A 26,044-nucleotide genomic window follows, 5' to 3' on the forward strand; every position below is an offset into this window, starting at 1 on the left:
CCGTATAATGAACTTATTTTTGATCCTATATGGAAGTCGCACTACAATTTCTCTACGTTTTTTGATTATTTTTGCTTACTAACAGGGTATTCAAGGGGCGTCGACTACGTTATTTATGTGATCCGTTTTTTATTTTTTATTTTTTTTTGGTGCGACTGCTCTTTATACGTATGTTCGTATCTGTTCTGTGTGTTTGTGTGTTTGTTTAGATGTGTGTGTGTGTGCAGTAAATGTGGGCGTACAATTTTCAATTATACATTTTAGTGGCCGCCGCAGCTCATTGACAATAAAAAATAAACAAAAAATACAACTAGGAACAGGGGAAACGAAAAAGCAACGAAGAAGTGGAGCGGAGGTGGGAGTGCAAAAAAAGAGGTTACAGAAATGAGAAAAGTTTTTTGAAAGAGAGCATCCGATTAAATTTCATGTGCGTAGGATTTCTGTCCATTCTTCAATCACCGGCCAAAGGTCCTCAGAGTTTGAATCATTTGATCTAGTTTTACTAACAAGTTATACGATATGGTACATATTTCCTTGGAATGCTGTTCGAATGGGCCGTTGATTCGTTAGAGAAATTACCCATAAGCAAACGGCCACTATCCTTACGAGTGACGAGACCATCCCCAGCTATTTCTGATTTAATAGGTACATTTTCACTTGGTTTTAAATTAAAAGAAAATATAGACATTTAAGTTTTAAGTGCGAAACTCCCCATATTTTATAAAAAATGATGTTGGAATGCACCCGGGCACGTGAATGTGCTGCTAATAGAAATGTGTTTTCCAAATAAATTATTTATTTTTTTGTAATGTAATATTATAACTCGCAGAAAAGAGTTCGACACATCTTGAAAATTGTGGCATGTGAAAACCTTTTTGTCCACCTTTTGGCTTTTCAGAATGAAATTGATTTACTGTATTCCTGAATTATGGTGGGTTTTTCGCTACCTGTTCTACAGATAGGTAAATGATAGATCAACATACTACTGATGGCGAAAATATTGTGTGGTAGTGGAGGACTTACCGTGGTTTAGTTAGTTTCTTCATATGTATATCCATATCCTGCTGTGATCGTTGGTGAAGTTAAAGTTAAAGTTAAAGGTGTTGCTGCTGCTGTTGTTGTTGTTGTCATAGAACGCATCCCCCATACACCCGCTTTGGGGCGTGGCGGCGGCGTCAGCTAAGTGATGATTAATCCAAGATATCTGGGCGATTTAGCTGCCGCCCACGAATGATGGGGGGTGTGGGTGTTCGGTCCAGTTCCTGGTCGTCGGTTTCTGATTTCTGATCCTATTCCTATTCCTAGTCCCCTGGCCTCTGGGGAGGCGGAGGCACTTGCTTGTTGTTTTTGTTGTTGTTTTTGTTGGTGTTGCTGTTGTTGTTGTGATTGTTGTAAGGCGATGATGATGTACTTTTTCAGGCACCGCATGAGTTGTTGGTGTCTTTTGTTGGCAGGTTACTAGCGTTGTTGCTGTTTTGTTTAGTTGATTTTTTTAAATTTTTATTTTGTTGTTTTGTTGTTTTGTTTTACATTACATTTAATCTTTAACGTTTAACAATTTAATGATTCATTATTGATAATATTGCTCGATTCGCTGTTGGTTGAGGTTGTTGTTGTTTAACATTAGGTTTGTTTTATGTTTTTGTTTTTGCTTTGTTTTTGGGGTGTTTGTTGTTGCTTAAGCACTTGGGGCGCATTTACCATATACATATAAAAATTTGTTTGTTACTCATTTGATTTATACCTAAGAAATACGTTTTAGGATAAATTTGTTTTATGTTTTTTTTTAATATTTGAAATTTCTAATATTTCTAATAATTTGTTGAATTTTATTTTGTTCTATTAAGAATAATTTGTTTTTGTAATTTGCACTTGACTTTTTTAAATGTTTTTCTTTTTGTTTCTTTGCTTTCTATCGTTTTTGTTTTTGTTTAAAGTAATTTTTACTAAAGTAATTGCGTTTGCGGTTGATTTGATTTGATTTTTCAAGCAGATTGTAAAAATTGTTTAGTTTAGAGTATTTGATATAAGAAATATATATATATATATATGTATATATATTCGTATTCTATATACTATGATCGTGTGTGCCTATATATGTATAATAAGATTTGATTGCACCGTTAGAATGTAACGCACTTTAACCCCGATTCTCCGCCACGAGTTGTCATCATCCCGCTCCTCCTTTTGTATATACCATCCATATCGAATTTGTATGTGCTATGGCTATGTCCATGTATGTATGTATATAGGCTGTATATAATGCTTGTATATAATAATAACTATTGGAAGGCGTACTTTTATAGGCTCTCTAAAGTTTATGTTTCTGCTTCTTTTTTTTCTCTGTAAAGCTAATGGCTACGTCTGTGCTAATGCGATTCGTAATAAACTTTTCTTTGCTTTTATTTTCTTTTCTTTTCTTTCCTTTTGTTTTGCTTTGATTTGTAACTACATGTTTAACTTTTTGTTGCTGTATTTCGGGTGTTGTCCCATTTTGTTGTCGTTTAATTTGTTGTATTGCTTTTTGTTTGAGGCGATTGATAGATTAATTTATTAGTTGGCTGCAAAATTGATGAGAATTTTTAATGGAAATTGTTTTTGGTTTTAAAAATTGTTTACAAGTGCACAAGTTCGTCATGGATATGAATAGTAATTGTTCGATAAGTTGTGTGTTTAATTCGATAGGCTGTTTTTTGACTCCCTAATCTTAACGCAATAAATTCCCATCCCTTTCCCACTTGGCAAAAATATCTTCCCAGCTGCAACAACAAAACACCACAAAAACAAAAACCACACGCAAGGAGACACACACACACACACAGAGCCACGCGTGCTCGCTCTCCCTCTCTTGAAGTGCTAGCTCTCTTCACTCAGCAGCAACAGCTGTTGATCGCAATTGCAGCACCACACAGACACGCGCAAACACAGAGATTACATACATAGAGCATTGCCAGCATTGAGCATTGAGCATTCATTCCGTTGATGGAAGAACAGCAGGTGTTAAATACAAATCAAAAATGTTCAAGAGATGAAGCAGATAATTATCTAGAAGCCTCTTTCACTGGCTTCTGCTCCATGTACAACAACCATCATTCATTCGTTTGTTCATTCATGAGTGTATAGTTGCTTTTTTGTTGTAGTTGTAAGCGTGGAGCCAAAGGGCAACGCACGCATACCGCTTCAACTTTTTTCTGTCTCTGCCTCTGCTTTTGCCTAACAACAATAAGAAGACAGCCGCCGAGGCAGTTCAGTTCCGTTATGCGAACTGAAGAGCAAAGCAAAAGGCGAACGAACACGTTGAGAGAGTGAGCGTGCCAAAGTGATTGAGAGAGATAGGGAGAGAGCGAGGTGAGCAGTGGAAAGAGCGATAGCGTGAGCGAGAGAGCAACACAATCACACGGTCGTCGGTCCAAGTGCCGTTTGAAAAATTTACAATAAAAACGTTCCCGAAAGTCAATGCGCATTTCACTTTTTTTTTGTCGTTTCTTTTCTTTTTCGCCCGTTTCTTGTTTCATCTCTTTTTTGGTTCCGTTTTCGTTGTTGCTTTGTTTTTGGTATTGAAATGCGAAAGCGAAATTTTTTTTTGGTATTTTATCTGTTGATTTCTATAATAATTTGCATTGAAAATGTGCAAATGAAATAAAAATAAACTGCCTGCCGCCATGTGTGTGCCCCAGAGCGAGAGATAGGGAGAGGGGGCATAAACAGGGGACGGGGGGACTGGCGGCAAAACGGCGTGTGCTCTACTATTTGGCTTTTCATTTCTTTTTATAAATATATTTTAATCAACTTTAAAGCACTTTTTAGCATTTGCTTTGACATTTATTTTTCATTTTCATTTACTTTTGATTTTTCTTTTGCCGTTGCCGTTGCCTTTTCATTTGATTATAATTTTGCTTTTGCCTTTGCCTTTGAACTTTGCACACTGAAAAAACATTTATTGCACTTCTCTATGGAATATTTTTATGGGCACTTTTTTGATTCGAGAACAAACGAACCAACGAACGATTCAAAGGGTGGGCGGGAGCGGTGGCGGCATTTGGGAAGGCACACAAAATGACACGATGATTTTCGTGTATTACTTTTGCCACTTGAATTTATTACATATTTCTCTTTCGCTTTTCGGCGATTTTCGCTCTTACATTTTTACACGGCGCGAGCAACGAACGGCGTCTCAGACGAGACTGACAAAACAAACGCCGATAAATGAGCGGCGGGGCAACAAGAAAACGGAACCAGCAAAAGAGAATGGAAGAGAGTGAGCATGCGCATAGAGCGCGTGAGAGCTGGCAGCTGTTAATCAGCGGACATAACAGCAGCAAAGATCGTCTTTACAGAGCGATGTTAGTCGCAGATTGAATTAGTTTTAAAGGTATAATGAATATGAAAATTAAAGAGTTGTCCAGTAATATAACAATTACTTGTTGAATGGTTTTCTCATTGATATCCTGCCAGCAAATGTAACAAAACCATGAATGAATTATTGTCAGACAGCGGGTTGCGAGAGAGAGAGAGCGAGAGCGCGAGCTCACTGCCTCTGCTTTAGTAAATGTACATAAATGTTAATGTTGCCAATACATTGGAATTTGAAACCGTGCGAACAACAAAAGGAAAAGCACTCCTCTTCCCCCTCCTCCTTCTCACCTACTTTCATCTTTTTCTGCTTCTTCTTCTTGGGAGTACTACACGTTACGTTACTACATTGATACACCCGATCCGACCGCCTGTTGGCCTTTTGTTTGTGATTTTAATACCCTTTACTGTGGATATTTTCAAGAGAGGTTTGCAACAAACACCACAGAAGGCTGAAATTAATCGGAGCCCGAAAAATCCGTATCACTATTTTATATAAGAATACTAATTTTAGGAAAGTCCTTAGGAAAACCTTGGAAACTAAATACACGATAGATCCGTCAGGGTATCAACAGCTTCGGTCGGCCTATGGTTGCTTCATTTAATGTTTTGTAATTTGATTTCATGAATCAATTTCCATATGACGTCCGCACTTTGTGTTTACAGCAACCCAGGAACGGGTTGAATGGGAATGGGCAGAGGAGGCAGGGATGCAACGGTTGTATTTGTGGCCACTGCCGCCCCGACATAATATTGAATCGAATGGAATAGTAAACATATTTGGACCTCCTATCTGATAACTGTAATTCATTACCAAAATTAAATAAACTGAAGTAAACACGAAACGGTAAAAAAGGTGATAAATGTACATACAACAGAGGAATAGTATTCCATTTGGATGCAAATATTGTACAGATTGTTCTTTTAATGTAATATCTGGCAGATTTACTGACTTTACAGATCAAAAAAAAACTTGTAAAGCTGATTTCACAGTAGTAGTGTTGTATAATTATGAAGGTGGTTTATCAGTGTTCACAAAGGATGGTTTTTTAAACAAGTTTCAGGAATTTCAAATGTTTTCTTTCTTTGGCTTCCTCATCATGATAGATTATTTTTAGATTGAAAATTATCTCATTTTCTCAACTGATTTTTAGTACTTTAGTGTTGAACTCCTTGTGGGACTTTTATCCCTGTTACATTCAAAATGAAATCTACCTCAATGATGATATCATCAGAATTTAAGGTGCACAGATATTGAAGTTTCTATACCGCTGGAAATTGTATGATTTTTTTGGACTTGGACATTCTAACCAAATTCGAACCTTCCAGCTTCTCTCCAAAGTTAAATTTATATTCGAGAAATGCTATTTGTATTTGATTTAGTCAATCTCACTATTATTGTTGAAAAAATATGAACTAGAAAACATAAATTTCTGAGATAATGCTGAGACCTCAGACTGCTTTATTCCATCAGCACCCAGGCGGAGGAGGAATCACAGAATTAGGGGCAGCGAGAGAGTGCGGCTCTTTAATGCCCATTCCTATTGGAATTCCCGCATTCAAACAATTACCACTGGTTCTTATCAAAACGGCATTTAGGTGTGTTTGACGCTCTTTCTCTCTATTTTTGCCCCTCTCTAGACTGTCTTTCATCATGATTTCAATAGCATGGCAAACTGATAAGAAATGAAACTTTGTATTTTATTTATTTGTATTTGCAAAAACATTGAAAAGCAGTTACAAATACAAATTAAGACAAAAGCAAACAAATAGAAGAAAACGAGCAAAGCCAAACACGCACGCACACACTGTAAGACATTTACAGTAAAAAAGAGCGGCGGCGGCATTTTGTCCGTCTGGCATTTGACGTTTATTACTGTATTTTTTGTGCCTTTGCGCGCGAATTCGCTGCGCAAGGCAAATTAAAATTAAAAGAGAGCAAAAAAGGTAAAGGAAAATGCAAAAGCAAAATTAATTTCTTTCCTTTATGAACGGCGTGGCGGGAGATAGAGTGTGTGTGTGTGTGTGTGTGTGTGTGCAAGAGAGAGAGAGAGAGTGCGGGAGAGAGCCATAACGAACTTTTGACACATTTGCCTTTGTTTGTACTGACTTTGTTCATAACAAATGACTTACCTGCTCTTCGATTAACTGCTAGGCCGATTCTCTGCTACAAATTAAAATTGTTTTGTGTACAAAATCCAAAAATGTTTAAACATTATTCAATGTGAACATAGAAACACACACGCACGAACGCGTAGTCGTGTGTAGTAATGTGTAGTAATTTGTTGGTGTTGGTGTTGCTGCTGCTGCGGCTGTTGTTTTTGCTGTGGCGGCTGCTGCTGCTGCTACTCTTTCGTTGGCGGTCAGATGTTGCATTTTCAATGATTGCCGATGCGCTCCTCTCCTCACTCCTTCCCATTTAATTAAGTTTAGTTTTTAGCATATAAAAAACGTACGCTAAATCACAAACACACGCGAACACACGCACACACACAGCAACTAGTAATTCTGCTGTGCGAACGAGACAGAGACAACATCAGAGGCAGAGGCAATGGCAAAGGCAGAGGCACACACAGGCAGCGCTTACGAAAAAATGTTTGTGTAAGTTTCCGAAAACAATTTCCATGGGAAAATCCACTTCACTTGGGTACTACACGGCCGAGTAAAGGGTTTAAATACGAAACTAGTCCATTTTGTGTTGTTTTTGATTGTTTTTAAACGAAATTTAGTTGCGTGTTTTGTGTTGCAGAGAAAAGAGCACGAAGATACATATATATATATTTATATATATAAATTTCGGCAAATCAGCTGTTTATTCGATAGTTCATGACAAGTGTTGGAAAATGGTCAAAGGAATATTTACGCGATATGAGAATATAGAGTAGTCGATAACAGTAGCCGACTGTAAATGTAAATGTGGAAGACAAGTAGAAAAGTAGGCGCGACGTTCAAATGTGTCGAATCGGTTGCCAGTCAACGCACTTACGGTATCATCGTATTTGGGCGGTAGCCGATTCAGCCTGTCGGCAACCGAGTTGGTGTATTAAATAGGCCGAAGTTGTTTTGCTGAACATTGCATAACAAAGCTTTTTTAACAATCTAAATATCTGAAATTAAAACAACAATTTTCTTGGTAATTTATAAAGTGGAATATGGAAGGAGGAAATTCTATCAAAAAAGGTGAAAATAGTTACTTGGAAATACAAGCCCACAATTAGCAACATACGAACTGAAAAGTCATTCTGGGTCTCACACAGGTCACTTCTAATGGAGATAATACCCTCTTTACTGGATAAAACCAGTTACAATCCGATTTATAAGCTAATGGCGTCTTCTTTCGCTGATGTCTGCACCCGGAGGCATCCACGCCAAAATGAATGTTTCCATCTTAGAGGCTTAGAGGCCCTACATCCATCGATTCTCTGCGTACTGTGGATGGTGTGCTGTGCGTCACGTTTTGGGAGGCCTGCCAACGTTTTCATTTGCACTCAAGGGCCGCCGATGCAACTGTTTCTGCGCCAGCGAATCAAACTTTTAAATTGTTTGCAATCATCATAGCCACAAGACATCCTTTTGCATCCTTTTTTTGTCCGTGACCGCCTTTACATATCCCAGATACCCAACTCTAAAATAGAAAAAACATCCCCAGAAAATCCTGCTGCCTCCTTGCATTACCGTTCGTTTCAAGCATTAACTTTTATAGCGTTCTCCGACTTTGCGACGATCATTCGTCCTACTTTCCCAACAAAAATCGTTTATTTTAGATCAATTATAAACATTACGTTTCTCCAATCATTCACAGTCAAAGTTTCGTTGAGATTGGACCATTGGCGCCTTTTTCGGAGCATTTTTAGTGTCAAAAGTCAAAAGCCGCCGACCGTTAAGTCCTCTCTCCTAAAGACCACCCTAAAGTTTTGGTGCTAATATCGGTACCTACTGACTAAATAAACTGCCTTCTAATATCTAATGCCTTTTTGAACCGATTTTAGATGCGGCAATGTTTAAGAATACGATCTTGCTTTGATAGTCCTTTGGGTTGGTCCTCCTCCTACGTCCTGAGAGCGGGTGTCGTTTTGTCGAACCGCGTTTTTCGGTTTAATGTTAGATAACATGAGTATCCACATTTCACTGTCCGCTACTGTATCTTTGTTTTTGTCATCACTCTGGGGTTTATCTGAAGGCGTTAAACTGCGGCGAGACAGAGTTCGCCGGATCCGATAGTTTTTCTATAATTTTTCTCGAGCTGGCCTGGCTCTAAAAATTTTTAATAATGACATGCAATTTGTCTTTCATTTCCTTATTGACATCGGCAGCCATATTTCGCAATGGTAACTTCCTGCTCCAAAAAAGTATATTTCTTGGTTTCCTTTGCTTGGAGATTTATTATATATTTATGTGATGATTTGTAAGATTTTGAAGACGACTTCCGAACGATCACTTCCGTATGATCACTAGATTAAAGAGTCACTCTACAAACACCTGTATATTCGGCATTTACATGGAAGTAGCCATCGCTTATGCTACGACCCCCGAAATAGTATTCCCACTTGTGTGCATTTTACCCTCTTCAGACAGATACGACAGTTCCCAAGTCTATGAGTTCCATATGTGAAGATGATGATGATGTTCGGAGTGTTGTTTTAATACAAATATTAATATATAATTTATATCCATATGTGAAGATCATGATCCTCCTCAAGGAACAACACGTCCGAGTACAGCTCGTTCATGCAGAGGCGGCCCATGTCCCCTAAGACGCCGTCGCACAATACGATGTCGTCGGTGCAGAGTCTCTCTATTCATTATGGTCGATGGCCCTGTCTGTGTGGAACGGATACTAATCTATACTTGTATTCCGTTAGCTCCGTAAACTTACATTGTTTCTTCTTCAGAAAATTGATATGCACAGCTTGGATTCAGTGGAAGTTAAGTTAGCGGCTTATTGTCCTATCGATAGCTTGAACAGCTAAAAGAATATCAGGAATACCCCAAATGGAGCTCAAATACAATAAAAACCCATACAGTATATACTGTACGGTTAGTGATGATACCAACCAATCAATACTATCGATAAAATTTATGACCACCCCTGAAAGTTGTGTCCCGCGTTTTCCTCCATATTGGTTTTTGCGTGACGTTGGCGTGGGCCTTATAGTAACAAATCCAATCAAACTCTCATTAGCCGACACATTACAATGGTGCAAGTAAAGAATCTGGAGGATCCCTATAAATCAGAGAAAGACAGGAAAATGCACAACTAGGTGAAATGGTGAGACACTCCATCTAAACGATACTCAATTGCCTTCTAGATCTCTTGTGCTGGACAATGGGCTACAAGTTTTGATCGGCCGGCCCCATCGGTTGGCATTGGATTGGCCAATTACGCCTCCTGTGCCTTGATGATCGACCACATATCGAAGCATATCATGGGCAGCAGATTCGTCTTTTTTGCACATGTGGAAAAGTACGGCGGCGAATGCTCCCCATTAATCTTCAGCGAGGACACACTTTTCTCCTTTACTGTGCCCGAACCACTCTTGGAGTTGAGTCTAAAATACTTGACCTTCTCTCTAAAGCATCCGTTTGGTTTGTGCTGCAGGAGACCATGAGACGTGGCCGCTCTCTCGTCGCAACCAGCTGCTCGCCAGTCTGGCCATCCGCATTGCTCCTTCAACTGGGGTAACATGACATCCACATGACATCAAGGCGCAAGACCTGACCAAGTTCGATTACTGCAACGCCTTCCGACCGGCGTTCCACGAGCAAGTCTTTCTCGTCAAGGTCGTGGAGAAATGGCGCAAGTTTGAGCTAACCTGGGTGCGTCCGTACTATCACAGCAATCCGGATAAATTAGTCTGCTACTGATCAAGTACAACGGAAACGGTGGCCTCTCTCCAATGCCATGCTGGCAAGGACGAGATCAGCTTCACTCTACACTCTCCCCACCGACGAGGGATTCAAGCACATCAATAAGGTGCTGTCCGCCACCTTTTCCTATTTAAAGGTCTTCTCAAAATGTTCTAACGGTTTCTTCTGTCAGTTGTAGGAAGAGCGGCCGAAGATTGAGGTCGCCGAATTCCGTCTCCCGGATCGTCTCTATAAACATGGTGTCGATGGTCTTCAAAAGCAAATACTACTCACCGTCAGAGAGCTCTAATGCGGCACCGAAGAGCAGCATTTGTCCGAGCTGATCGGCCACCTGAACAGTTTTAAATTCAATCGTACGAGCAGGGCATGACGGGCACCTGCGGGCCCGACAGGACGTCAAATTTGGAGAACCTCAGGCCTACTTTTGATTCTTTTTTATCACGCCGCTGCTGAGTCAGAGAGCGAGAAAGTAAGCAATTTCTATCTCACACTAGCCATCTAGTCATTGAATGTATTTCCAATAACTCTGTCTTGGTACTCCTCTTTTTTTGTTATTTTTGCAGAGAAAATGCACATTCACAAGGAAATGGTGCTCGCCGCAGAGGCCACTCTCGACTGCCGATTCTTGGTTAGCGACAATGGTTTGTGGCTACTTGTGAGCGGATAAAATGAAAAGCTCCATCTGATTGTGGAGGACATTGCCGAAGGTATGGTCAATATGGGCGCCTGGTTACCGCAAGATACAGAGAGAGTCCTACTTAGAAAGCCTGGAATATCCATCACAGTTAGCAACGTAAGGCTCGCCCTATGCCATCTGCATCTCGAATTATATTCTGTGATTTTAGGGACGTCCCTCAAAGACATCACTCTGGGGGATCTGAAGGTATTTGTGCATAAGCTACCGCAGGAGCTGTACATCAAGGCCCTCATTCAGGGCCAACTCAAATACAAGCCCCATATGGATGATCGCATCGCAAATCTTCCGCAGGGCAGCCACGCCATCCACTGAAAATAGCTACGAGCATGCTGTAAGATGTAAGTGTTTGGAGAAACTATAATTTAAGTAAACTAATTAGTTGTGTATTCCGTTTCCAGCTCTGTGAGATTGCCAGGTAGGAGGACGATGAGCGCTGTGGCGCCGTTTGTTATCCTATGGTTAAGGCAATAAGGCTCGCAAGGCTATGGAAATACAAATATTAGTCGACAATCTATCGTCCACTATAAAGAAAGGCAACAATCTTCTAGAGTCATCGATACGAAAGAATGATAACAAAATCTATGATATAGCGGGGAAGAAATGAAAGACCAGATTAAAAATCTTGGGTCACAAAATAAAGAGCTAAAGAAGACATTTCAAGAGTATCAAAAGTCCCTTGAAGAGCAGTCAGATGTCATAAAGCGTATGGATGATCTCCCATTCGTCAACTCAACTGATTTTCTTGTTGTCATTGTGCCCCGAATTGACCCATTCCCAGTGCCCTGAAATTCAATTGTTTCCGGATCTGGCTAGACTGTAATCCTGTACTTCGGAAACCACCAGGAGAGCCTCTTCCTGGGATTGGAAAAAATCCATCTAATGACCATGGCCCTTCCTCGCGGGCTGCACATCCAACTTCAAGATGTTAATGGAACCACGCGCCATGCTCGCTACGCTTAAAGTAGGGAGCGGAAATTAAGCCTGCGAACTTAAATTGCTGGGAAAATATTCAGGAAGACCAAACTAATTTATCACCTGAACATGAAGTTTTCACAGTGGTCTGGGACTGTGATAGTGACACTTTTCTCGCTGAAAATCAAAAAGGTGGTTGGTGGTTTTCTGGTCACGGATATTGGTAGTGTACTCGTATTTTATGCAGAATTGACGCTATTCATAACTTGGAATTTATTATATTCCTTTTATTATTATTACAGTTTCCTTAATGGAAAATATTATGAAATGCTAAAAGTGCACAACTCAAAGACGGCATTTATTAGATTTATTGAAAATATTCTGTCTCAACGAACTTCCTTACATTGAATCAATACTAAAAGATCTTTATAATTAAATATTGGTTGGATTCCATTCCCTCCAAAATCATCAAGAACATATATAGCTATTCATAGCTTGTCACAACAATAGCTCCACCTGAAAGGGTATTCAACTGGAAGGCAGTAATCAGTAGACTGAAGCTAAAGTCTTTCAAATTGATAATAGAAGACTGGAAAATGGACGAAAAAGAACTGATTTTCATATTTATATAATATTTTCGGCCATTTCTTTGTAGAGTTTGTGGGAGGAAGTTCTTCCTCACACCAATAAACCCATCGATGGTTGCAATACATACAGCAGTGTCATTATGGCTTCAGGGGATCACACAAATGTCTTATCTAATGATACAATTATTCTAAAGAATTGGCTTTATTTTTACTCGCCAGCATTTCATTTTTCTTTTGTTCTGGTATTTTTAGTGGTGGTAGTAGCGCCGATAGGCAGAATAATCGAATCGAACTTTCGATTTATGCAAAATTAAATTATGCTACTGTTAACAAACAAAAAAAAGCCTTGTTAAATTTAAGATTAACCTAGAAATCTTTATTATTTATTGCATTGAACCATTATTTTAATATAACATTATTATTATTAATAAATAAATTATTTTTTATAACAATATTCGCGCGGATGACGCTAAGGAACCAACTATTAAACTAGTTCATAAAATCACTCAAGGAACTAGCTTTCGACGCAGCAGAACAAAGTCTGAAATTTGGAAGTCCATAAAATAAAACATTTTATTCAATTACATAACGTATTTTCATAGGAAACTTTGACGAAGGAAGTTGTGGTGCACCACAACTTAGCAGCCTTATCTTAGCAGCCTTAACTTAGCCCTTGAGGTATTGGGAAAAGAATTGGTTCTGAATTGTAACCTCAAACTCCACGCGGAAGATTTTTCGAGCAAGAGCACACAAGCCTCTACTGGTATTGGTAAGTGCGACCAACAAACTGGACCGCACCACGAGGCTTTGTGCATAAAGAACTGCCCCCATCGACGGTTCAATTGAATGGCATCGATTTAAGGTAGGTAATGGCCATAAACATACATTTACTTGTGACTAACAAATCCTCTTCCCATACACATATACAACACATATGTACGTGTAATACAGGAAACGAAATGAGTGAACAAGCGGCCGGTATTAATGTGGAAAAAGCTGATCTCGAAGGAAATAGAAAGAGAAAAGCTGATGGGCAGTACACCTCTGGCACTGGCATTGCGAAGGAAGTCAGAATGAGAACGTCTCGTACATCTATTCTCGACTTAAACGAGGATTGCTGCAGATTCATAATGGATTTTCTCAACGTAGGAGACCAGCTAAGCCTCGCTTCCTCCCACCTGTATTTTGGAGAGATGTTCCAGAGATACGCAAGCCATCGGTACAAACATATTAATGAATCGCTCACGAGTAGGACTAGCAACGAAATTCTTAAACAACTGTTGCAGATCGTTGGTGAGGATTTGGTTAGCTATGAGTCCGAATTCAATCGCAGTTCGACGGGCGATCAGCATCTGTGGCTCCTGCGGAGCCTGCGGAGCCACTGTACGAATCTGAAACATTTAAAAATGACCTTTGGGCGAACCAGGGGCGGATGGGACGATCTATACAGCCTGAAACAGCTCCAATCTTTGCACGCTGATCTCGACATGGGTGATAGGTGGTGTTCGGATTTTGTATACAATCTCAAGCAATTGCCGTGTCTACGAAAACTGAGGTTGAGGGCTGTATCATATAGCGGAAGAGACTTGCATGTTCTTGATCAACTGGTATTCCTAGATGTGGATTACTGTGATGGACTCGAAGGCAAGAGCTTGACGGATTGCTGCCAAACGATGAAGAAATTGCGACATCTTGATTTTGGATGTCTTCAAAACTTCAGTAAAAGCACTTTTGAAATTCTGTTGACGAACTGCCAGCAGCTGCAAAGTCTGGTCTTTGACGTAGGACACCTCGACTCAACGGTGCCCTATGAGATGCTCTGCCATTTGCCCCGGCTGCGGTATTTGAAAGTATGGACAGATTCTTTACGCGACTCTTTTATCGAGGGATTGATAAACAAACAGGGCTCTCCTCTGGAAAGTCTTTTCCTGGAAGGTTGCGCGTTGTCCGCGGATCAGATTAAGCATCTTTGCAATATTTCTACACTTAAGGAACTTCTTGTAAACTGCGACACCGTCCCTTTGGAGGACTTAGTGAAGCTAAAGAGCCTCCTAAACCTTCACATATCCATGCCAATTACGACTGTTCAAATTGTGGATCTCCTACAGGGTCTTCCTTGCCTAAAATTTCTCAATATACTAGATCGCGATGACATAGACAAAGTGAACTTAGGGAGAAGTGTTCATACCTGGATGAGCGAACAGAGGGAGCAGCAGAGGAAGATCAAAGTCTGCTTATCTAATTCATATACAGACGATATCCTTTGGTTGGAATCAAGTGGTTGATAGCAAGTCTCTCTAAAATATTACCTAATATACATTTTTTAATCCTTGTGAAGATCATAATTTTCCCACCTGGCTATTCAAATCGAATTGACTCTTTTTTTCTATCTTTCAAATTCAATTCATACTTTTGTTGTACTTATCCTATAAACAGTAAACAATAAAATTAACACATATCATGCACATGAGTTTTATACCCGGGACTCGAAGAGTTCAGGCATTTTAGGGAGTTTAGCTTAGTTTTGGGGTGGTATATTTATTTCGATGCCATCGCTTTTACCGAAACCTGGCTTAACTCTTCTATCAATGATCATGAAATTTTCATTGATAGTTACACTATTTATAGAATGGACTTTTGCAGGTGGGGTTCTGATTGCAGTCAAATCTGTTTTCTCATCTGAGTTATTCCCATTCAATAACATCTATGGAATTGAATTTGTTGCAGTCAAAGTTCGTATTGGCTCGGCATTTTCCTCCCAGGTCTGATGCTGAGATTTACTTATACCACCACTCAGCAATTAATACTGCCGTATCTGCATTAGGGTGAAATGATCGAATTATTGTCAAGGGGGAATTTAACCTCCCATTTCTTTCTTGGCTGCCATGCGATGACGCTAACCTGTTGTTTCCCAATTGCCACAATGACTTTATCAATGGGCTAACGGATATTTGCCTTGTCCAAATTAATGCCGTTAAAAACATTAGGGACAGACCTCTTGACCTCATGTTTGTTAACGATGCTTCTCTTGCTACGGTATCTAGAGCAAGCCCAATATCGTTCCCTGAAGATCCTTACCATCCAACTTTTTCGATATCCCTTGAGTGTACCCGATCTGGTTGTGCTGACAGTTCCATGGCTCCTTGCCACATAAAGTGTTTTCGCAAAACAAACTTTATCGATTTAGATCTACATCTCTCGCGTGTTGATTTTACAGATTTAACTGTTAGCTCGTTGTATATCTCTATTTACTCCGCCCTTAATACATTTGTTCCAGATATCACTGTACCCGTATCGTCCAAGCCTCCCTGGTTCTCCAAGTATTTGTCATACTTAAAAAACAATAAACCCAGGCTCTATAAAAAGTACCAGAAGTCGGGCTCCACGTCGGCCTAAGTTCTATACTCCTCCGCCCGCCGTCCTCCGCTTACTCGTCTCATATTTAAAACGCATCCACTCCGTATCCGTACCAGCTACCTCAAGCTAACAGCATTTTTCTGCCCTTTTTCGAGGAAAGCGAGTTCGTGGGTCCGGGGGCGTGTACTTGGCTGGCGGTGATAATCGGCGTGTTTGGGATGGGGCGTTGGGAGCCTTTGAGATGGAGACGTGTGGCGCCACATTGTATTGTGGTTTCAATGGCGCACAGGAAATCCATCCCTATGATGGCTTGCTCTACCATATCGGGTAGTACCAAGAGTGGCATCTGTATCTCTTGTTCGTCTAGTTTGACGCGCGGGCCGAGCCGTCTGCTAGGCGTATCGGGACGCATGCGGCTCGCAGGTCGTTGTCGCGGCCGAGTTTGCGGGCGAGGTCGGCGTTGATGAAGCTTCGGGACGCCCCGGTGTCGACCGTGGCTTCCGCGCGCCGTCCTCCGATGGTCACTCTCGCCATTATCCGGCCGTCGTGTACTTGTAGCGGGTTTCTTAGTTGGTTGTCTGAGGAAGCGTCGTGCCCGGCTGTTCCCGTGTCAGCTGGGGACGCGAGTCGTTTCCCGACGGGTCCCGGCGGCAACAGCCCACGGTGCGCGTTCCGCGCCTGCCGCATTCCCAACAGAAGAGGATCGATGGGTTGGTGCAGTCGCGAGAAACATGTCCAGCTTCTCCGCAGCGTCGACAGGCTGCGTGTGGGTTGGCGATGGGGGTGGTGATCATTCTATGTGCCGTTTCCTGTGCTGGAGCGCCGACCTGGTGCGGCTTCCTTGCGGGTTCCGAGGTGTTCCAGTGAGGCTTTCGGAATTGGGCCCGATTCGTCCCGCTTTCGTTTTGTTGTGCCGTTGGCCGCGTGTACCTGGGTGGTTGTCGAGGGGGGATGAGGGCTAAGTTCCTTGGCTTCGTCGTACCCGGCGTGGTGCATGAGCAACCGGAGCTCGATCACGAAGTCCTTGAACGGTTCGCCCACCGCTTGTTTGCGGTCCCTGATCTGGTCTTCCAATTGCTCGAAGTACCGGGGAGGCAGGAAAAAGGCTAGGAATTCCTGGCGGAAATCGGCCCAAGAGGCGCTCTGGAGTCGGTGGTGGTGCGGAACCAACGGTTGGCTCGGTCGGTGAGGAGCTCTGCCATAGCTCGCGGCACGTAGTTCATGTCTACCCCGTACGAGAGGGCACGCTCTTCCAGTAGTTCGATGAACGACAGTGGGTCGTCCTGCCCGTCGAACTGGATTCCCCACTTTCGGATCCGTTCCGCCATCTGTGCGGCGTGACTGTAGTAATGACCATCTGTGGGGCCATTTCCTCCTGCTGTCGGCAAGATCCTTCTCATGGGCGAAGGCCTTGGCTCCGGGGCGGGGGCTTCGGTAGATCTTCGACGGTCATCGATGTCGGTGAGGTGCTGGCTTTGCCCTCCATGACTCCTGGAACTTGTAGGCTGAGTTTGGGGTCCGTCTTTCGCTTCTCCGTTAGTGCTGAGCACGGGATGTCGGGCTGGGGCGATCTGGCTCGTCCTGGCGATCTGGCGTACTACCGCTCGAGCTCTGCCAACCTGACCCAGGCATCGAGTTCGAGGGGCCCGGCGACTAGTTCGGCGAAATTTCTCCGCAAATCTTCCACGTTACCCTCGCGGCTGAATCCGAATTCCTCCGCGAAGGACTCCAGCTCCTCTCGACGGCGTTTGTGGATCCAGCCGGTACTCACCCCTGGGTTGGCGACGTATTCTCCAGGGTAATACCCACTGGGCTGTTCCTCTGTATGGGATTCCATCGCTTCGATTGTTACTCGAGTTGGCTGTTTCGCTGGGCTTGTGCTTTTCCTTCACTAGGGCACTATGTCGAGCTTCGCGGTCGACGCTTCGAATTTCTTCTCGGGGTGACGGCACTGTTCCCGTTTCTCTGTCGCTGTGTCGCGCTTTCGTCTGCTCGTTGCGCAACTCTTGCCGTTAGTATTGTGCGAGGTCGGGGTTTTCTTTGAGTCGTTTTCTTTTGTTCTTCTCTAGTGGCCGTGGGGTTTTACTCCACGAACCCTCGCTGACGTTCCCTCAGGTCCCTGCTCGGGCGCCACTTGTGATGTACCTATTTCAGGCTGAGGTAAGCTCAGTCCCGTCCAGGGGCCAATCCACAAGAAATTTGTAGAAATGGATGGAACTTCAAAGGAGACGTCGGGGGTGGCCTATCGTAGAGTAGATGGATCGGGGCTTGGGCGGGCGTTGCTAGTGTTGTGTATCGAATGGCGTACGTGGACGTGGAGTGGGGTGGAGTCGGTGCCTCGGCCAATTGGGGTGAACTTACGCAATCGGGTGTTTTTGCTTTAATAATTTGACACTTTATTTTATTTCTTAGCGGTTTAAATGAACTTATTTTAAATTGTGCGCCGATGTCTTCTGGTGAGTTCCGGGTACCGCGTCTGTACTCCGGGTCGAGTCTCTGCGTAAGTCCTGGTACCACGACCGTACTGTGAGCCGGGTTTCTGCGTAAGTCGTTCTTTGGTTCTCGTCGCCGTCTTTTTATAGGCCCGTATTGCTGACTCCGCGGGTTCGAAAGTGCACTTCCGCGTCGGGGTGCACTTCGCCGTTTTTGGTGATCGTCGCAGTTTTTCGCGGCGTCATCTTTCCTCAGTTGATGAACCCGGAAGACCGCACTTGGCCGATGGCTTGGCCTGGAGTGGGGGAAGTCCGCGTGACCTGATGTCTTTGGTCAGCGTTATGGAGTTGGCGCGTGTTGATCGGTGGTTGCTTGCGGAGGGGGGGCTGGTTGTGGGGTGCGGTGCGATGCGCTCATTATAGGTCGGTGGACGGATTGTATCGAAACCTTTTAGGTTCGTTACACAGTCTTGTCTCCCAGTAATATGGAATGAGTCCTACATCATTCCGCTTCACAAAAAATGTTCAAGATCAAATATTGAAAACTATCGTGGTATCGCAAAGCTGTCCGCCATCCCGAAGCTTCTTGAGTTCCTGACCACCCGGCAACTGCAACATCTTTGTTGCAGCTTGATATCTCCGTCGCAACACGGTTTTTTCAGACATCGTTCAACATCGACTAACCTTTTTGAGTTTTCTAACCTAATCCACCGTGGTTTTCAAATTGGTTTGCAGACGGATGTAGTTTTTACGGACTTCAGCAAGGCATTCGATTCTGTGAACCATGCTCTGCTTATTCACAAGCTCTCTTTATTAGGGTTCTAACGAATCTTCTAGATTGGATTTTGTCCTATCTCTCTAACCGTACTCAACGTGTTTTGTTTTCGAACGTGTTGTCAAATACTGTTAATGTTACTTCAGGTGTGCCACAGGGAAGTCATCTGGGCCCGTTTCTGTTTATTATACCCGATACTCAAAATGAGTATTGGGGTATATTAGATTTGTGGTAAAAGTGGATGTGTGTAACGTCCAGAAGGAATCGTTTCCGACCCCATAAAGTATATATATTCTTGATCAGACATGGCTCTATCGACTAGGCTATTTATGCTCAAGAATATATATATTCTATGGGGTCGGAAACGCTTTCTTCTGGACGTTACACACATCCAACAACAAACCTAATATACCCCTATACTCATTTTAACTATCGGGTATAAAAAGAACAAACAAGATAAAGTTTGTGCGTAAATTCCAACGTCTGGAGGAAAGTTTACCATGAGAAGCCAAAACAACTCAAAGAAAGAACGATGATGATAATGTTTTGTACGACGTCCCAAATCCATTTAAAGTATAAACGATTATTAAATAATAATTCTAATAAGCCTGGACAAAACACAATTAGTACCTGCACAAATGAAATACAAGCTCCAAACAGTCGCCCAAACTACCAATAATAGAAAGGAAATTAACCAAATTTCTCCGACCATTGTAGGTATGTAGTATTGTAGTAGTATTTCTGCGCAATGGCTAAAATGATGGATTTATGAGATTGCGGAAATTATGACGAGCTGGGCAGATCATGCCAGACGCTCTAAGCCGGGCCTCGATTTGGACCGCACCTTGCGTCAGATGCAGAGCTATGTAAAAGATCTAAAGGAACATCTCGGAGGCATCTGGTACAATAAGATAATAACAATAAGATTTAGATCAGTTAACATTTGATTGATTTATTTGAAAAAATAATTAATTAAACTAATTTTTTTTTGCATATACATATGTGAAAAACAATTTGAAATGTTCTCGCTAATTGTAGTATCTAAGCCGCTTTACATATTAGGTAAATACATATCGATGTCTAAATTTATGTACATGAGGAATTCAGTGTAAAGGCTAAAATTTAAGAACGTGGCAGACAATTACAATACGAAATACAAATATGAATCCGAAAAACGAATCACACAACAATGGAATTACGAACTAAACTTTAAGTGTAGTAGTCACAGTGCGGGCTTTCGGCTTTTCATTGGGCTTTCATAAACAGAATCAACTGAATTGGAAATCGCTTCAATTTGAGACAATCGAAGTGGACTGCACAGGGCACAAACAAAATAATATTAACTGACTTTATAGGCTATTTTTCTGTGTGTGGTATGGTGTAGTCTAGTGTAGTATATTATGTGGTATACTCGATGCACGTCTAAGGCACTCTATAAACAATTTCAGCTAGCAATCTGATTTAAAATGTATTCTGTCGTCTGTCATCTACGGACTAATGGAGGAGCATTAGGAATTACTGAACTTCTCATCGCTGGTCAGCACGTTGTAGGCGCAGCCCAGGGCCCAGGAGATTTCGTGACCATCGATCTTCTTGTAAAGCTGCAAGAAACACACACATTTAAATACGCATTGAGCAATGTAAAATAATGTCTGGACTGCATTTACCTTAATTTTCTTGCCATCGTTGAGGCCAAATCCCTCGCGAAGCAGCGTAGATATGAAGGTCAGATCGAAGCACATAAACGGCTGCTCGTCATTGGGAATGGCACAGATCTCTTGCGCCTTTTTTCGATAGGCCTCGACAGTGGTCTCCCCGCCGGCCAACGGATCCACAAGACCCGACTCAATGGCACGCTCAAAGTAGTAGCTGAATGCGGCCACCGCATGCTGCTTAAGGGTGAACGGCTTGGGCTTGACCAGCGGCATCACCTTGCTCTTGACCAGCTCAAGGCAAGCCTCAAAGTCGACAATTGGCTGCTCGGCTGCACTGGACTTGCTGTTTTCCTTGCCGCTTACCTTGTACTGGACATTCCCGTAGGTCCAAGTGCGATTGGCAATGATGGGATTGACGCACACACTCTCCAGCAGTGTATCCTCCTTCTTGTGGGCGTGGGTGAAGACGGCATGGCGGGCGGCCATCAGGCCCAATCCCAAATAGCTGTGCGTGAACACATTGATTTTCTTGCTGGAGGTGACCACCTCGTGCATGTACTTGTCGTAGACGGGAACCTGCTCGGGATCTGTCGGGGAGAAGGTGACTTGGGTGCTGCCGCCGCCCAAGTCCAAGGCAGCTGCCTGGTTGGTTTTTGAGAGGCGACCCAGCAGGAAGTTGACGGTGAACCAGCTGAAAATGCCCTCGTCGGTGCCATCCATGATCTCTACGGCATCCATCTCCACGCTGAACTCCGACTTGGCAAACAGATCACGCACAGCATTGAGGATGTTCTCCGCCTTGCTCTGGGGCAGCAGTCGCAGTCCGGCGGTGGCCTTCAAGACCAGCGGCGTGGATGACCAATGCTCCTTGGGTATGAAGGCACGAGCTTCGTCCAGCAGAAGCTTGATGGAGTGCGCTCCCTCGGCAGGATTGTCGGCAAATGAGCTGAGGCCCGGCTTGCGCTCCTTGAAAAGCTCCTCGTACAGCACCAGCTTATTATCTATAAAGCTACGATTAAACTTGTAGGCCAGCACCCGACTCCCTGTCGATCCTGCATCAATGATGGCTGCGTACTGTACTTTGCTATAGCCAAACTTCGAGGCCAGACGGGCCAGATACGGACTGGCATTCTCTGAGATAAAGCCTGCATTGTTAGCAGATTCCGTTTCAGTTTTGGTTTTTGTTTTCCGTTTCGGTTTCGAGGTAGAGGAACGGGAAACGATGGGTTGATGCGGCAAATGGGGTTCAATTTGCGAGAAGGGCACGGTGACAGTGGGAAATTCAGAAGGTTTGGTTAGTACAACTTTGGCAGGCTCTTCATGAACAAAATACATATGATACACACCAAAGACAAAGAGTAGGAGGATCACAGACACAATCAGGCACAAAAATGATATCTTGAGGCCGCTGGGACCGCGACTCCCTCCGCCGCTGCCAGTGACGGAGCCGCTGCCTTTCCGGCGGTTGCCCTGTGACGGTTTATCATCCGTAGCCAGCTAAATCGGGGGGATTGGAATAAAGTTGAACGGTTAGAGTAGGTTCGATCAAATACATCATTTAAAATTATGTTTTAATTGATTAGTTGCATAGCATAGTATATGGGTTTCTACCAGCTTATATTCGTATTTCATTGCTCGGTTTCGTTGCGTTTGTCGCTGCCCGTCGCTGTGCCGCAATTATTATGCATAACTGGTGCTTTCGCTTAGACACATTTCAAGTGTTTGCCCGTTTTAAATATTAGCAGGCCGCCACACCATCTCCATATATGTATGTATGTATCTTGCTTTATTTTTCTCAGTCTCTTGTTTGCTCTTGAAATGTCAATTGTCAATGGCTGTGTTGTTCCATTTATTATTTCTTCTCTTTTTTTTCGGGCCGCTTTTATCGTTCGCTAACATGTGCCAGGGCTGCAGAGCAGCACAGCTTGCGCAATCGATAACTAGACAAACAGCTGTCAGGGCTGCAGGAGTACAAAGGTTGTTAGTCGGGAAATTCGCATTGAAATTTGCAATTCAAATTTTAGTAACATTTTAATCATTCTTTCAATCATTCTTCATCATCTTTCATCATCTCCTGTCCAAGCAAACCAAAAACCTACAGCCGTAACTAAACAGACGGGTAATGTCTATAGGTACAATTTTTTTATTTATTCATTAAAGAATCTTGCATGCAGAGATCGAATAACCGTTTAGGTACGCATCCTTATTATATCCCATCCAATCCTCACACACCTTATATGCACATATCGGTGGGAAGACCAGAATCAATTACATGGCACATCAAAAACAATCATCACCCTTTCAATGGTGCGCAAAATTGCCCCCCAGCAAAAGTTCAAAGTCATGCCAAATTACACAATTTTTAGTGTACAGCAGCGAGCAGCAGGCTAGTAATCGTTTTAGGAGGGCATCTTATCACACAACCTTCAAGCGATATGCCCACGATTAGATACTGTACCTATGCATGTCTGGGCACGAAATGGGGCAGTCAGATCTATTAGCCTGATTAAATAAAAACGTTGCTGGGGCAACACAAACAAAACTGCTGAAATTACCATTATTTAAACAAATGTTTCGCTTTTGGTAAGTGTGTGACGACAAAGTCCCCCCTTCCTATTTAAATACAATGGAATAAAGTCAACATACTCGTAGCTAAAACTTTGTACAGACTGTTGTGTGTCTGTCGATTCGACCACGAAATGGGGCTGACGACAAGTACTATGAAATTATTTCATTTCGTATCAATTAATCGTACATACATACATATGTCCATATGTCCGATGTATGTACATCGACATGCGGAACGAGAGCCATTAAATATTCAGTGTGAGAACTTATCACATCTGCTGCGAAGGCTTGGGGGAGGAGCACTACTGTAATCAATAATGCAACTGATAACTAGAGACGTGGACGGCTGTATTGTGTCGATTAATAGTGAGTAAGACGTCCCAGATATGTATGTATATACGTTTGTACGTATGGGCGATCCAAGTACTATATGACACGGACGAACAAAATCGTGAAATTGGAATTGAGGCACGCACAATATTGTTATTTCAATTTTATGAATGACTAGACTAGTTTTATATAAATCAATATTTCGATCAGAATGCAATATCATTTTTTCTTTTTAGCACAAGCGTGGGTTGGGCGTCGATGAAACAAGTGGAAATCAATACTAATCAATGGTATTATCCCACTAATCTGTTGATAGTGTTTTATTAGAAGATCTTATTTATGTAGTAGAATATACATATTTGTACGTTGTCCAGTTAGAATTCCCCAAGAAATGGAGTTTCACAGACCTACTGTGCGGGCCACGATTCCCCCACTTACTTGCAACCTGTTCAGCGCCCGCTGCTGCTCCACTCCACTCCGCCCACACGCAATGCAATGCAATGCACTGATCCCCAAACCGAAAGACTCTCTCGTGTGTATCCCAAATAATGTTTCGGGGAAAGCAATTGAAAAAGTTGTCTAGTCTAGCCAGATTGTGGTGGCATTATCATCAATCGAGTGCCAACACAATTTGTGTGTGTACGTTTTTTTGTTTGTGGGTTCTGGCACTTGGATGACCTTGCGAATAAGAAATTTAGAGAGATATATGTATGTATGGGCACCCAAAAGTTAAGAAAACCAGCCGGCTCAAGCGCAAAGGTCAGCGAATTAAGCCATTATCTCATTATCTATTATACATGAGCCATTGCAAAGTTCGGATACATGTACATATATGTGAGACAAATTAAAATTAGTGAATAGTTTTAGCTATCTATATACCTACCTACACACCTGTGTACCTTTTATTTCAAAATGAAATTTCATAAAGTGTTGCACGCCCTTTAAACCAGTTTGGCAGCCTCCTCTAATACTGCTCCATCTCACTCCTCCTTATGACTCTAAATCTATCTATCGCTCTCTCTCCCTTGCCGGCATTGAATCTGCTAGATATATCTGTTCCGAATTGTATTTAAATAGGAATTTTAAATAAAAAATTGGCACCCACTTAAATACTACTGATTGAAACAATTATTTCCCTCTGGTTAAGACGGGCGGGAAGGGAATCGTTTGAATTTTCAACTTCCGCCTCAAAAGAGCAACAAATTTCTTTAGAAATCTCGTTCTCGCTCTAGTGGTTAATTCTATCAGTGTGCGTGTGTCGGCGAGTGGGTGTGTGTGCATACCGAAATTGGCATTATTACCCCTTTAACCTTTGGCCTTACTTTTCTTTTGCGCACATCGGTGGTCGTCATGTTGTACTATTTGTTTTTTACTTTACTTGGTACTTTATTATGTAAATACTCGAAACGAAAATGTTTTTGCCGCACGGAATATAAGCTAACACATTACTTAAAACTTTTTAGCGATCGCCGACGAGTAGTACGCACTAATGTATATATGTATGTTATGTGTTTAGCGCGACTTTGACGACTCGTGTTTGACCGGACAACCGACTGTGGACACGCGTACGGAATGGCGGGCGTCCAAAATATTTATTTACATTTATTTACTACCAGTCCGCTAGGGATGTTAATATATTGATAGGTCCATATATCGATATATATTTTTTACTGCCGAAAATACTAATTTGGATTCAACGGAACTTCTCATCTGAGTTCAGGAAATAGACACACTTATTTCAACTAGATCCAAACAAAAGCATATCTTTCTCTCGCTCTTACTGCATGCTGTTCCTTTAAGACCTCTCTGCTTTTCAAATATGACAGGTAATTAGATGTAGTGCCATACGATCATTATCGATGTATCGGTATTTTTCTGCGATAGGCGGAACGAGCTCGGCGGTTACATACATTTTATTTTTAAATATAATAATGGAATAACAATTTAGGCCAGACATCCGATTTTGTGTTTGTTATTTCGAAACGACACGTCCAACTTTGGTTCAACATAATTTTTCCGGAAAGAATGATTTGTGCAATAACACTTGTTTCTTATCAACCGGGTTTAGCTAGGACTATTGATGTGCGACTATATGCATTTAAAAATCTCGTTGTCTCAGAACGACATGTTTTTGACATATTCTTGCATGACTCGATCCCGATATCTATTCTCGTAGCTAGAAAACCATGAAGCTGGCAAATTACTTTGAAATAGATTTATAAGTGGTGCCACGTAATTTCTAAAAGCTTTGTTTTACACTTTACCATTGAAATTGAAATAAAATAGATTTTAGAAAGACGTTTGATCTTAGAAACTATTGAGCGACTAGGTTTATATTTTCTTGTTTGTTTAGCGATCGCTTTTGAATTCAACAAGTATATTTTATTCAATTTATTTCTGAATTATTCGGCAATTTGTAACTGCCTAGCCTAAGTCTTTGAGATCGGAACTATTTGGAAAAGAATAGATTCTGGCCTGATACACATCCTTTTAAGCTGGTTCGAGTAAGA

The 26,044-nt window shown here is 42.1% G+C and overlaps 3 protein-coding genes and 2 long non-coding RNA genes across 10 annotated transcripts in view; 2 read left to right on the forward strand and 3 right to left on the reverse strand.

Annotated features, from left to right (window-relative positions):
- The window catches only part of LOC108161837 (AF4/FMR2 family member 4), a 97,066-nt gene extending 89,939 nt beyond the window's left edge, over nt 1-7,127 (reverse strand). For all 4 annotated transcript variants that reach the window (XM_017296197.2, XM_033392598.1, XM_017296196.2 and 1 more), the window contains exons 1-2: nt 6,487-7,127; nt 1,024-2,561 (exon numbers count right to left, since the gene is read on the reverse strand). In XM_017296197.2, the coding sequence (XP_017151686.1) occupies nt 1,024-1,058 (35 nt within the window). In that variant the 5' untranslated portion in view covers nt 1,059-2,561; nt 6,487-7,127. The remainder of the gene's footprint in view (nt 1-1,023; nt 2,562-6,486) is intronic.
- Nucleotides 7,128-8,965: 1,838 nt separating this feature from the next.
- LOC108164225 lies at nt 8,966-10,577 on the reverse strand. The gene is made up of 4 exons (XR_001775809.2): nt 10,495-10,577; nt 9,409-9,577; nt 9,230-9,319; nt 8,966-9,174 (listed from the first exon to the last, which is right to left on the reverse strand). It is a non-coding gene; the product is annotated as an uncharacterized LOC108164225 (long non-coding RNA).
- On the forward strand, nt 9,530-12,204 carry LOC108164223. The gene is made up of 6 exons (XR_001775808.2): nt 9,530-9,622; nt 9,953-10,327; nt 10,394-10,690; nt 10,785-11,014; nt 11,067-11,256; nt 11,317-12,204. It is a non-coding gene; the product is annotated as an uncharacterized LOC108164223 (long non-coding RNA).
- Nucleotides 12,205-12,861: 657 nt separating this feature from the next.
- LOC108164326 lies at nt 12,862-14,880 on the forward strand. The gene is made up of 3 exons (XM_017299979.2): nt 12,862-12,956; nt 13,020-13,279; nt 13,369-14,880. Exon 3 carries the CDS (start codon nt 13,377-13,379, stop codon nt 14,700-14,702), a length of 1,326 nt encoding a protein of 441 aa, XP_017155468.1. The 5' UTR covers nt 12,862-12,956; nt 13,020-13,279; nt 13,369-13,376; the 3' UTR covers nt 14,703-14,880.
- Nucleotides 14,881-20,369: 5,489 nt separating this feature from the next.
- On the reverse strand, nt 20,370-25,135 carry LOC108163588 (ectonucleoside triphosphate diphosphohydrolase 5). 3 transcript variants are annotated; one of them, XM_017298966.2, is made up of 4 exons: nt 24,857-25,132; nt 21,983-22,133; nt 20,649-21,781; nt 20,370-20,582 (listed from the first exon to the last, which is right to left on the reverse strand). In XM_017298966.2, the coding sequence occupies exons 1-4, from the start codon at nt 24,884-24,886 to the stop codon at nt 20,490-20,492; spliced, it is 1,407 nt and encodes a 468-aa protein (XP_017154455.1). In that variant the 5' UTR covers nt 24,887-25,132; the 3' UTR covers nt 20,370-20,489. The 3 variants fall into 3 exon arrangements, with proteins under 3 accessions (XP_017154455.1, XP_017154456.1, XP_017154454.1); XM_017298967.2 differs by lacking the exon at nt 24,857-25,132 and adding an exon at nt 22,248-22,535; XM_017298965.2 differs by having other exon boundaries at nt 20,649-22,133; nt 24,857-25,135.
- Between the last annotated feature and the right edge of the window lie 909 nt (nt 25,136-26,044).

This window comes from Drosophila miranda, chromosome 4 (genome assembly GCF_003369915.1).
Source record: "Drosophila miranda strain MSH22 chromosome 4, D.miranda_PacBio2.1, whole genome shotgun sequence".
In the NCBI taxonomy this organism is placed as follows: Eukaryota; Metazoa; Arthropoda; class Insecta; order Diptera; family Drosophilidae; genus Drosophila; species Drosophila miranda.

What these genes read in the sequence shown, in the direction of transcription:
- LOC108164326 (XM_017299979.2), top strand. Translation starts at nt 13,377, where the DNA reads ATGAGTGAACAAGCGGCCGGTATTAATGTGGAAAAAGCTGATCTCGAA.
- LOC108163588 (XM_017298965.2), bottom strand. Translation starts at nt 24,886, where the DNA reads ATGACGACCACCGATGTGCGCAAAAGAAAA. An exon ending in CCGATGTGCGCAAAAGAAAA is followed by an intron (nt 22,134 to 24,856) that starts GTAAGGCCAAAG and finishes CCCCCGATTTAG; the next exon opens with CTGGCTACGGATGATAAACC. An exon ending in ACGATGGCAAGAAAATTAAG is followed by an intron (nt 20,583 to 20,648) that starts GTAAATGCAGTC and finishes TGTTTCTTGCAG; the next exon opens with CTTTACAAGAAGATCGATGG.